Source organism: Jaculus jaculus, chromosome 3, assembly GCF_020740685.1.
Source record: "Jaculus jaculus isolate mJacJac1 chromosome 3, mJacJac1.mat.Y.cur, whole genome shotgun sequence".
Lineage (NCBI taxonomy): Eukaryota > Metazoa > Chordata > Mammalia > Rodentia > Dipodidae > Jaculus > Jaculus jaculus.
Genome location: NC_059104.1, coordinates 92,963,387 through 92,976,284, shown reverse-complemented (window position 1 = coordinate 92,976,284; position 12,898 = coordinate 92,963,387). Strand labels below are relative to the sequence as shown.

General features: G+C 43.5%; 1 protein-coding gene across 1 annotated transcript in view; it reads left to right on the top strand.

The window, feature by feature from the left end:
• Nucleotides 1-11,804, top strand: part of LOC101612114 (tubulin-specific chaperone cofactor E-like protein) — a 143,908-nt gene extending 132,104 nt beyond the window's left edge. Inside the window, exons 23-30 of the mRNA XM_045145509.1 lie at nt 599-709; nt 2,442-2,644; nt 3,828-3,991; nt 4,407-4,655; nt 9,104-9,266; nt 10,299-10,386; nt 10,639-10,755; nt 11,704-11,804. Coding sequence (XP_045001444.1) covers nt 599-709; nt 2,442-2,644; nt 3,828-3,991; nt 4,407-4,655; nt 9,104-9,266; nt 10,299-10,386; nt 10,639-10,755; nt 11,704-11,804 — 1,196 coding nt within the window. The remainder of the gene's footprint in view (nt 1-598; nt 710-2,441; nt 2,645-3,827; nt 3,992-4,406; nt 4,656-9,103; nt 9,267-10,298; nt 10,387-10,638; nt 10,756-11,703) is intronic.
• Nucleotides 11,805-12,898: the final 1,094 nt, after the last annotated feature.

Genomic DNA, 12,898 nt, shown 5'->3' with positions numbered 1-12,898 from the left:
ATTTGTTTGCTTTTATAAAATCAGGTAGATGCTTATGGAGAAGGTAGACCATAAATTAAATATGTTCTGGTATGGGGAGATTGTCTGGATCTTATCTAAAGTTTTCATTATTGACAAATATTTACTGAGCATTATGTATGAGGTGGCTGAAAGCTGGGAGTGTAGTGACAACTAGTTTGGACCCTTCTTTCTACAAAAATGTAAAGATATAAGAGAAAGTAATTATAATATGGTATAGTAGTGGTAACACTTGTAGTATTTCTTGGTAGATAAGAGTATGTGTTTTATTTCTACCATTTATTTCTTCACTGGCAGTGGTCAGGTTGCAGCAGTGAAATGAGAATTATGAGACTTGATGTGAGAGCGAAGCATGCTGTTAAAACCTGAGATATAGTGCCAAACCCATAGCAAGTACTGAGTCACTAGTTTTGGCCAATCATCAATTATATTCTATAAGGTCACCCTGGTCTGTTAACGTGCACCTGCCACCTGACCATTTCCAAATGGTCTAAAGTGTTTAAGTCTGAAGTGTGACCATGCTATTGAGTGAAGATGTGAAAATCAAATTGTGCATGTTTCTGTGTGTTTTCCTTTTTAGCAGGAGTGGTTGAAGACCCCTGCGTGGGAGCAGACTGTCCAAACAGGACCTGTGAGCTGGACAATGGAGGAGAACTGTGCGGGTGCATTGAGCCACCCCCGTATGGAAACAGTGAGTGACAAGTGCAGCTCCTCACTAAGAAGGCCCTCTGAAAAGACCTGGCATGGGCATAAGAAAGCTTCAGGGAAGGGACTACACATGCCCCACTCCATCTGTCAGAAACCCAAACAGCAGAGCCTTTGAGAGAAAGAATCAGTATGGTAGCTTACAAGTAGCCTGATGTCCTCCTCTTAGCTACATTATTTTCTTCAATAGATTTAGCACGCAAATTTGTAGATGAAAGCAATCAGCCAGTTCCATGTGAGTTCAGGTTCCACATCAGAGAGGTCCAAGATGGTCTTTTAGACTCATGAGGAAGTGAGGTGGCTTCATGCTAACATGAAGGAATTAGGAGGAAAGTGTGAAGTGCCTTAGGACTGGTTTGAAAACACCTTTCTATGGCTCAAAGATGCTTGATCCTAATGACACAACTGGAATGTAAGAAGCAAATAGCCAATAACACTTACTCCTGGTCTAACTGTAGTTCCTTAATGTAGGAATGGTCTTTTGCTTGGCTGACCCCACCTGGGTGTCAGCTTGAAGGGGCTTTGCTTTGACTTCCATGCCCATGCCCTTTCCAGCACCAAGTAACCCACAGGCACGTGCTAAATTTAGCATCACTGGGGAACGAAAGCGTAGCTGACTAGAAAACTCCATAGGATGAAACAATGTGTTTCACGTGGGCAGATGAAAATATTTCTGCTTTATATTGCTTATTACTGAGTGTGTAGGTATGCAGAGAAAATGTCAACTGGTGCATCATCATATACCAAAAAGGCCAGTTCTTGGTGCTCACCTCAACTCACTACAGCATTTGTTGAAGTTCTGAGTGGTGCCAGTCAGAGCTGCTCTCCCCAGGGCCTGCTCTTTAGCCAGACAACATTGTGACAGGTTCTGTACATCCCTTATAGAAAGGTGCCTGACACCAGTGTGTGGAGGAAAGGCTTAGGTTTAGAAAGAAAAGACAAAAGGCACTTTATTAGCATCTTTATCTTTTTAAGAAACCTCCACCAATCCCAAGCTATTGCTTTGAATGAATTCATACACTCATTTGGTGTGATCAGAACTTAATTAGAAATGCTTGTGACCTCTGAGTGGAGATCATTTGCCAACTGTAAAGAAGATTGCTCAGTTGGTAAAGTGCTTGCCATGCAAATACAAGAACCTGCGTTTGATCCCCAGCACCCACACAACAAAAGCTAGGTGTGGTGCACCGTACTGGTAATTTCAGTAATGGAGAGGTGAAGAGAAGAGTCTCACTGGAGCTGGCTGGCCTGTCTGGCCTAACTGGTAAACTCCAGGCCAGTGAGAGAACTTGTCTCAGAAAAGGTGGCTGGTGTCCCAGAAGAACAATACCCCAGGTTGTCCTCTCACCCCCACATGCATGCACACACATGTTCATGCACACACCCCCACATCACCTGCAAGCACACATACACATACACATGCAGGCATTTAAAAAGCATATTCAGGGTTGGAGGGATGGTTTAGCAGTTAAGGCGCTTGCCTGCAAAGCCAAAGGACCCACGTAAGCCAGATGCACAAGGGGGCACACGCGTCTAGAGTTCGTTTGCAGTGGCTGGAGGCCCTGGCATGCCCATTCTATCTTCCTCTCCCTCTTTCTCTGTCAAATAAACAAATAAATAAAAGTAAAATAAAAAGCATATCCGTAGGATACTTGGTCCCACCCCTGCCACAAGATCAACTCCCACTGATTGACATTTCCTAATCACTGTTCTCATAGACTCACATGACATCATCGACGCAGAGGTGACCTGCAAGGCAGCCCAGATGGAAGTGTCCATATCGAAGTGCAAGCTCTTCCAGCTGGGCTTTGAGCGGGAGGGTGTGAGGATCAACGACCGGCGGTGCTCCGGCATCGAGGGGGAAGACTTCATCTCTTTCCAAATCAACAACACCAAAGGCAATTGTGGAAACATCGTGCAGGTGAGGAGATAAGGCAGGAAAGAGCACCTGGCCGAGGCAGTGACAGCTCCTGGAGTTTGCACATTGATTGTCCTGAAAGCCAACTCGAGGGTGTTCTACTTAGAAGGAGGCACTCTGGAGAATAGCAACAGGCACATACAGAATGAAAATCAGTAAGGGTGAGCATCACTGGGCACTACGTGGCTGGTTGAACTAGAAGAGGATTCTAAGTGACATATTTCCTCCCTTGGGTGCTGGCAGCCTTTGGCTCTGTATCTATCAAGATTTTGTTACCTCTCTTATGTTTCTATTGTCATTCCTGGCAAATATTCCCTAGTCCAGCTATTTTAGGTCATAAGGATATTAGCTGAAGAAGAGAATTGAATGTAGAAATACAGCAAGGTCACAACTTTTAGTGTCAGGTTTTCCAGTGTGAATTTAGCAAAGCCTCTTGCTTTTCTTCTTATTCCTTCCTGTGGTATGACTTTACTCATGACTCTGTTCATTAATGCTTTTCTCAGAGGGAGAAAGGAATAAGGAGGTTCATTTTGATATGTTTAAATATGTCTGGTGAAAGATTTTGTAGAGAAATAAGAATTTAAAAATAGGGCTAGAGAGATGGCTTAGTGGTTAAGCATTTGCCTGTGAAGCCTATGGACCCCAGTTCAAGGCTCAATTCCCCAGGACCCACATAAGCCAGATGCACAAGGTGGCATATGCATCTTAAGTTGTTTGCAGTGGCTAGAGGCCCTAGCGTACCCCTTCTCTCTCTCTCCCTCTTTCTGTCTGTCTGCTGCTCTCAAATAAATAAATAAAAATAAAAACAAAAAATTTTTTTTAAAGAATTTTAAAAATGATTTTCAATTCTGCTTATGTTACCTAGCAATGCCAATACTTCGTGCTTTCCCTCGCTTGGGTTCTTATAGATAGTTGTGGGCTGGTTGTAGCTGGAATTCAGTTGTATGTGAAATCTATCTTCTGTGGACATTCAAGGTTTCCAGATTGAAGGGTGTTGTTGACATCTAATGCAATACTTCTCCCCCCTGCCAGTAAATGCTGAGGCTAGCTCCATACTGATTTATACTGGCCTCTGGGTTATGTATGGAATGAAGCCATTTCTTTACTTTCAGGGATAGGAATTTGAAATGCGAGCCACATGCCTGCTTCCAAATTTAATGATTTCTTACCTCCCTTTATTCCACAGTCCAACGGAACTCATATTATGTACAAAAATACAATCTGGATTGAAAGTGCCAACAACACTGGCAACATTATCACCCGGGACCGCACGATCAATGTGGAATTTTCATGTGCTTATGAGCTGGATATCAAGATCTCCTTGGACTCTGTTGTGAAACCCATGCTGAGGTAAAGGGTTCCATGGACTGTGTGGTCATGCTTGTGCTCTCTGACAGTTAAGGTTAGCATAACCCCAAATGCTAGCATTTTTCTTTGAAGTCCTGGGGAAAATGTAATTCATCTTTCTAAAACTTAAATGCTTTAGATCAGCACTGCTCAAAAGAAGTTTGTGCAAACAGAAAAATATGCCATTTCCTAAGCTACCCAATGTGGTTCCTACCTGTGGCCATTGGGCATTTGGGACTGAGGAACTGAAATTTTTATTTAATTTTACTTTATTTCATTGAAATGTAAATTTCCTCATGTAAGGACCAAAGTGGAAATTGTTTTGTCTTCCTTCTACTGTTTAGCTTGAAAACTCAGAAAGTAATTTAATACGTAAGATTGTTTGGGGTGCTCTGCCTCATGATGGCTTCTCTTTTAGTGTTATTAATCTGACAGTTCCAACCCAAGAAGGCAGCTTCACCACTAAGATGGCACTCTACAAAAATGCCTCCTACAAACATCCCTACCGCCAGGGTGAAGTTGTGCTGACAACTCGAGACGTGCTGTATGTGGGGGTCTTTGTGGTTGGAGCTGACTCCACACACCTGATCCTAACACTCAACAAATGTTATGCCACGCCCTCCCGTGACAGCAATGATAAACTCCGATACTTCATTATTGAAGGAGGGTGAGTAGCCTCTTCATTGACAGCGGTCTTAGAGCCTTTCATATAACGTTGTCCACATGATTTTCACATAAAGGAATAGGAACTGGTCTGTCTTTGTTGACACCCACATAGCCAGCATATTGTATCAGTTAATTCATCTAATTCTTAGAAAAGGTAGATTGTATGAGCCTCACATTGCTGAAAACATACAGCAACCTGCCTAAAGTCACACAGGAAGTTAGCGCCAGATTCCAGATTCCATCACAGGGCATTTACTCCCAAGACGCTTCGTTGTCATTATGGACCAAAGAGGGGATTCCATCCTGCCTCCTTTGACCTTTGGTTTGAGCAGAATGTGGAATTCTGCAAATCACAATGCAACAAGAGTAGCTAAAGATTCATGACTATGGCATCTAATGAAATGAAAGATAAGGGGCTGGGGATGTTACCTTAGTGGCAGAGTGCTGCTTACCTGTGCAAAGGTCCCGGGTTCAAGTCCAGGTAGCAACAGCAGCAATAATAACTTTAAAACATTAGAAAACAGTGCTTCACCTTATCTGAGCAGATACATTCTAGGACTCCCAGTGGCTGCCTACAACCATGGAGAGTTCTGGATCCTATACATACTATGTTTTTTTCTTCTACATGCATAAATACCCATGACAAGTTTTATTTTATAAATTAAGCACAGCAAGAAGCTAACAATGATCACTAATAATTAAACTGAACTATTATAACAATCTCCTATAGCATATGAACTCTACCAGAACATTTTACTGAATTGCATTGACTCTTCATGTTCTTGTGATGATGAGGGAGATACAGCTTTGACAAGATGGGGATACAGTAGGAGAAGGAAGTATGATGGGGCAGAGCTTCAGGCTATTACCTAGGAGTCACTTACACTGACTGAGATGCCACAGCCATCAGTTTGGTAACGGAGATGGCTACTCAGTGACTAGTAGGGAAAGAGCATACACAGCGTGGACATGCTGGGCAAAGGATGCTTCAGGTCCTTGTCGCCTGGGGCAAGACGGGGGATTTTGTCATAGGAGGCAAAATGGCATGCCATGTCAACTTATGAATTATTTCTAAAACATTGCCATTTAATATTTTTGTGCTAGAGTTAGTTGATTGTGGGTAACTAAAAACATAGAAAGATGAACTCTGGGTTAGAGGGGGTTACTGTAATATTGGAAGTCCAACAAGTTTTTAAAATTCATTTCTATATACCTACCGCCTCATATATTTCCTGAAACATAGTGTAGTTACATGACAACATTTATAAAATGAAGGAGTGAGTGAGTGAATGAGAGGAATATAGGCCAAACAGCAGTAAAAATGAGTAGATTTGTTATTTTATTTATTTATTTGGGTGAGAAGGAAAGAGAGAGAGAGAGAGAAAGAGAGAGAGAGAGAGATAAAGAGAGAGAGAGAGAATGCACATGTCAAGGCCTCCAACGACTACAAATGAACTCCAGATGCATGCAATACCTGTACATCTGAATTTATGTGGGTACTGGGGAATCAAACCAAAGTCCTTGGGCTTTGCATGCAAGTGCCTTAAACCACTGAGCCATCCCTCTAGCTTAGTAGCTTTAGTCTTTAAAAAAACATTGATTGTGTCAAGCAATTTACATATATGATAATAGATTTCACAGTAATTAAATTCTATCTTTATTGTACACATAATTTATATGCGATGAAATTTACTTGCTGAAAGTGTTAAGTTCAATCTTTTTTTAGTAAATCTGCAGAGGAGGATAAGCATCACCACAATCTTATTTTAGATCAATTTCATCACTCCACTACAATAATTCTCCATGTAGGTCACTGTATTAATCAGATTTCCTTCTATTATAACCAGTAGAGGCCAGTTTAAATTAGATTATATGAGAAACCAAATACCAGGTATGGGTGAATCTTCAGGGATGATTGAATGCAGGGAGCTGCCGGCTGTCTGTCTTGCTCTATCTGGTGTCTCTGCACCTCTGTCTTTCTCTTTTTGACTTGGTCTGTTACCGGCAATCTCTGCTTCACATTCTTCACCATTGTCACCACTGCAAAGAGGACTTCTAATTCCCACTGAGAATCCCAGGGAAGGCATGGGACTCACTCATCTTTGAGGCTTTGTGCTTGAAGGAAGAGAAATGGTGCCCCAAGAAAAGAGGGAGGAAAACCGTGGGAAAACCATGGATGTTCATTATTTTGCAAATGATTCAGCCTTGGAGAAGTTAGGTAGAGTTCACCCAAGGCTGCCAACTAGCAAGGCACAGGGAAGGAATCTATGTACATGTTAGAACACACAGTGCCCAGTATGGCGCAGGGCACACTGTCCAGGCATGTTGTGAGATTTTCAGCAAAGGCTACCCTAAGACAGTTGTCACTCTGAACTGGTGTTCAGCCTTCTCAGAGGCAAAGGGTGGGACTTGGTGACTACGAGGTGTCCTTCAGTCCTTTGTCCTCTCTCCATGTTTCCTGTGTTTCTTTATCTATTGTATTCATTTCAGACTATAAAGGAGCTAAGATCTGAGTCACTGTGCAATGGCAAACTCAGATTGTAGAGTTTGTGTCTCCTTTGAAGGATGAGGTGGTATTTAGCAGTTTAAAAATAGTATTTAATGGACTTGACCCAGAGAGGGAGTGCCCAGCCAGCAAGCATGCTCATAAATCTCAGCTTACCCCTGGGTCTGCCTAAATAAAGACCTTCAAGTTAAACTGTTGTTAGGTGGAAAATTATTTCATAATCAGAGAGAATTGAAATCCATCAGTCCATCTAACCTTCCTGGTAGGGATATGGTTATATATGCTTTTCCCCCTCTCACTGAACTTATGGGAAAATGCACTCATTGCTTAGTGAATGAGTGGCAAATTGGGACCACTAGTATGAGGGGGGTCAGATGCTCCTTTTCCGTTGTAAGGAGGGTAGAGCCAACTTCTAGAGCAGCTCAGAAGTCTGGGGACACCAGTTACTTCTCTTTTCGCATCAGGTGCTTAGACTAGTGAAAGGATAGGTGTGGTCTGTGGACACAGGGTTCCAGTGCTTGGTTTGTTTGTATACTTTAAGAGACGAACCAAAACAGCTCTCCTAGCGCCCCTCAAGCCCATTGCTCTGCTCTGTGGTGTTTTTTATTTCTCCTTATCCTGAACCTCAAGCCATCTCCCTGGAAGAAAGGCTGGGGTCTAGCAAAGGAGAAAGGACTGTGTGAAGATTAGAGGACTGAAACCATTTTAGAATCCTTGAACTGATGTACATTATCCACATGCATAATGACAGCAAGCAAAGCTATGGTGCACTGTTTCCTATCAAAGCATTTAAGAAACTATTGCTTTGAGAAGCAGCTTGCATTTTTCCATGAAGTCCAATCATTAAGCTTAATAGGTGTGGAGATGCTGCAGGATGACTTCAGTTTTTAATTTTCCTTATTGCTGAGCTATTTCATCCTGTGGGCTTGGAGAAAGACGCACACTCTTTTTGTGTATCTTTTCTTACCTTATTGTGTGCAAAGCCTCTTAGGTCTTGCAGTTCTACTTTGGCCATGGCAACCCAGCTCATATTCCTTCATCCAGCCAGCCAACAAAGACTGATTGTCACGTGCCTGCCACATGCCATGTAGTGTGTTAGAGCCATATAGTGTGTGCAGAGTGTGACTGGGTTCCTGCACTGAAGGCAGCCAACAGAGTGTTGCTGCCAAATCCAGGAAGGGCCACTGGTTCCTGCTTTGCTTAGGCGTGCCTGGAAGAGAAAGTTAGACCGAAGAGGTTTACCATTGACTGAGGCTGAGGGAAGAAGAGCAGAACTAGCTTCCAGTGGGAAAGTATTGCATGAAGACACTAGAACATAAGAGACTAATGCATTTTGGGGAACTTTTAAGTAGTTGAAACAAAATCTCTGCTACTGGGGATGTCTTGGTGGGGACTGTATATTGGCTGTTGCTGTACCACAAGTAGGAAGGGAGTTGAGAAAGAAGTGATCACATTCATGTTTCCTTCCCTCTAGCATTTCCTTCCCTCCACCTTCTCCCTACTTTAATGTATGGGAAGAGTTCCCATAAGGTTTGAATCAGAGTCCCTGCCAACATTGATAATTAACTGCAGAAAACACAGAGGAAGTAAGAACTCATCTTGTGTTTGTTAAATTGTTATCTGTAAAACACAGCATTATGAGGGGGCGGGCTGAGATACTGAATGTGGGGAAATTGAATGTGGTCCCTATAGTCATTTAATTTCTAGTTGCAGTAAGGTACTAACTCAAGGTGGCAGTCCACACTTCAAAACAAACAATGAAAATAGGAAGGAGTGGTAATAAATGACAAATTTAGGCAATCCAGAGGTCAGCTTCAAATGCAAAGTCAGTCATTTTTATTTTTTATGATGGTTCTCTGAGACATATGAAATTTTGAAATGAAGATGAAGATTAATCTCTAAGGGGAAAAGCTGAAGCAAAGATTCCATTTTTTCCTGAATAGGTGTCAGAACATTAAAGATAACACTATTGGCATTGAGGAGAATGGAGTTTCCCTAACCTGTCGTTTTCATGTCACTGTCTTTAAATTCATTGGGGATTATGATGAAGTTCATCTTCACTGCGCAGTGTCCCTCTGTGACTCAGAAAAATACTCCTGTAAAATTGTAAGTGTAAAACGAAGTGCTCGGCTTTGTTCTCATTGCCCTGGTTTCTCAGGCCTGGTGACCGTGGATGCCGGGTGGCTGCGCTGGACTTATCCACATGTGCTCAGGTGTGGGTGGCCATCTTGGGTTGAGAGAATATGTATAATGATGATCATTTGGTCCCCTGCCTCTGAAATGTCTCCAGGTCACTAGCTTCACAGTAGACCCAGAGCCCCTCAACCTTGGTGCTACTGACATCTCAGATGGAGTAACCCTTCACTGTGGAGGGCTGCCCTGTGCTTTGTAAGGTGATGTTCACAGTATCATAAGCCTCAATTCACTTGTATCTACACTCCAGCTGCAGTGCCCCAAAGTGCCTCCAAACATGTCTATCCCCTGGAGGACAAAATGACCTGGTTGAGGTCCACTGTAGTAGAGAATCAAGGAGAAAATACTGCCTAAATCAGATAGTCATTGAGCCGAGCTCCACTCTGTGGTAGAGCCAAACCCCTGGGTTCAGGATACAGCCTATCCAAACATCTGTGACTCCAATGGACCAGGGTGTGACACTCTAGAGGAACTGGTGGGAGAGGATAAGGGCATGTCCATCTTCTCCTCCATGCCAGGCTGATGGCCTTACCACAGATGGCTATGAGCTCAGGGTTGGACTGCATGGGCATCTGCTCCTGGCATTTAGCATCCTGGCTTTATCTTACCTCGTGTTTACAGAAGAAACAAGACGTGACCTATGGTCAGAGCTACTTGCAGGTAGTACCACATGCATTAGTATCTGATGAGCTCCAACAATTCCCATTCCCAAGCACATAGCCCCTTCGAATTTAATTCTACTTGGAGAGTATATTTAATTCTGCTTGACATAAAGTCTAGAGTCCCAGTGGGCTCAATGATCAAGAATGCATTGGTTCTAATTAATCTGAGCAGCGATAGTGCTGGAGGCCAGAGCCATTGCCTCTTTTGGAGGGGGAGACATGGTGAAGAATAAGTTAGCAGCTTAATTGTGTGAAATTTTTTCTCTGGTGTTCTGTCTTTCAGAATTGCCCGCAAAATTCCAGGATTGCCACAGATTATACAAAAGATCCTAAAGAACAGATCATTTCAGTGGGACCTATTAGGAGAAAAAGTATGTATGTTCCTTGACACAGACTATAAATTACTAAAGCAGTGTGATTTGAGGGCGTAGGTATGCATTCCTTGTGACGGGAGTCTAGTGCATGAGGAGGTGGCATTGGGACGCCCGTGTGAGCAGACTGCTTTCTTGAGGAATCTTTTCATTGGCTTTCTAAGATTTGTTCCCTTTTTCTCATTCCCCCCCCCCATTGCCATGAAGGGTTAAAAATAACTATTGTTAATGAGTCCACCTGCTCATTTCTAGGGCTGGACTGGTGTGAGGACAATGGAGGGTGTGAGCAGATTTGCACCAGCCGGGTAGACGGGCCTCTGTGCAGCTGTGTGACCGGGTCCCTCCAAGAGGACGGCAGGAGCTGCAGAGGTGGGGTCCCTCCGCAGAGCGCAGGCAACTAAGGGACCAAGGAAGTTTCTCACCCCAGGAGAAGAAACTCATATGAGAAGCCCACTCAGCAATTTATATAGGAAAAAAATCCCAGAAATTATGGAAAGACAGGGAAAATATCAGGAATATCAGGAAAAGTTCAGGAATTTTACTACTATTTTCCCTTTGACATGTGGGTCCCTGGTCTTTTATATAGCAGATACAGATAAGTTTTACAAGTTACTCAGTAATTTCAGGGGCTGGGGAGATAGCTCAGTTGGTAAAGTCATGAGTTTGAACCTAGGATCCAAGTAAAAATGCTGGGTATAGTAAGTAGTATGTGCCTGTGACGTCAACAGTGGGGTAGTGGAGAAAGAATCAGTTGGGTTCCCTTGCTAGCTGGTCTAGCCTCATTGGTGAGCTCTAGTCCAGTTGTCCTCTGGCCTCCACACACACATACATATGCACACGTGCATCCACTTGTACACATGCGCACACATCACATACACTTGCAAAAAAAAAAAAAAATCACGGTTGTTTATCAGCCACAGATCTGGCTTCCACATCCTCTAGCACCAAAGTTGGGGTTAGGATATCTGCTCTAGCAAACAAGATGTCAGCCTTAAACTGGAGGTGGTGGCGTATGCTTGTAACTCTAGCAGCAAGGCAGATGGGTTATGAGTTTGAGACAACACTGGCTATATTGCAAAGTGAGACCCTGTTGCAAAGAAAGAAACAAACAAATGACAGTGGTCTTAGCATCTGCTTTCCCTCATCTCCAGGGAGGCACACAGGGCTCTCATTAAGGATGACTTGTTTTGTGTGTGTGACTTTAATCAGGGCCATTCCACAAAGTGGGCTGTTTGTCAAGGAAGCCTGACTATTTAGTTGAGCTCTGCCTGGCGTGTGTGCTTCTGTGGGCCTTACTGTGTTCCTCTCTGTCCACAGCCTTGAATTCTTCGGTTGAACTCCAAGTTTGGACGCTTCTTCTCTTCATGACCCAGCTTTCACTGTGGCATTTTATCTATACATCAGGCCCGACCTCATAATTAACTCAAGGTTGCTATATAAAGTACTGTAATTTTGCTTCCTTCAACCCCTGTAGGGTAAACTGTGTGTGCCCCCAAGTTTAAACCTCCTGGAAAGTGTCCAGCATGTCAGAGTCATGCCAACTTCCTTCCTCCGGTGGTCAGAGGACAAGACGGGAGTTAAGTCCCAGGCTCTTCTTCCAAAGTACACAGCAGAGCTTCTAAAAGCCAGCTGCAGAAAGAATGTATTTAGCTAAATTTCCCAAACTTTGGCATGAGAGACCTTGTGTCAGACAAAAAGCCACGCATGAAAAACCTCTGGTAATAGAAGTTTGACCGGAAACCTGAGCAGGCCCTCCTGTTTCTGGATGGCAATGTTTTAGAGACAGGGCTCTGGCTGTGCTTCGGAAGCAGTGCCTGGAAGGTGGGTCTCCCCCTAGGGAATCTCTTGGGAAGGGTGATCTCTGCTGCTGCTGCGGCGGCCGGCCACGCTGCTTGTTTCTGTTCATGCTTGGCTCCTTCCCACCCGCTCTGGCCTCCACCTTGCCGTGCCAGCTTTGGCCACTGGGTATAATGTTTGCAGACCTGGAGAACCTCAGTCCCTCCTTGTCCCTCAGACCTTGTCCCTTCACTTTTTACAAATCAACCAAATAATTTTTAATGTGTTTATCCTTAAATAAACTTTGTGTTCAAGTATTTTTGTTTGTTGGTGGCTGGAATCATTCTTGTTGACGTTAAGCTTTGCGCAGGGAGTAAAAAGAACAGCAGCCATTGCAGCAGACAGGTGCTTGAATGTGCTGCAAGATGTCCCTATTCTCACGTACTCACAGAGCGTTTGCAGAGCAGAGGGACTCTAAGGACAGGAGCAGGACATGCCCTCCTTCTAAGTGCTATGGGAGCACACGTTTACTGTAATTAACTACAAGGTGCATAGCCTGCTGAATATACCCATGGTATGATGCCCATTTTGAGGTGAAGAGCAAAGTAAACCTTATGTCATGTGCCTTTTGAAGTTGTCTTAGATTTGAATTGGTGACATTTTTGTATTTTTTTTTCTGGAGCCTCAGAACAGGTAGGCAGAAATGTACATGGGTGTGGGGCAGTGGCTGCTGGGT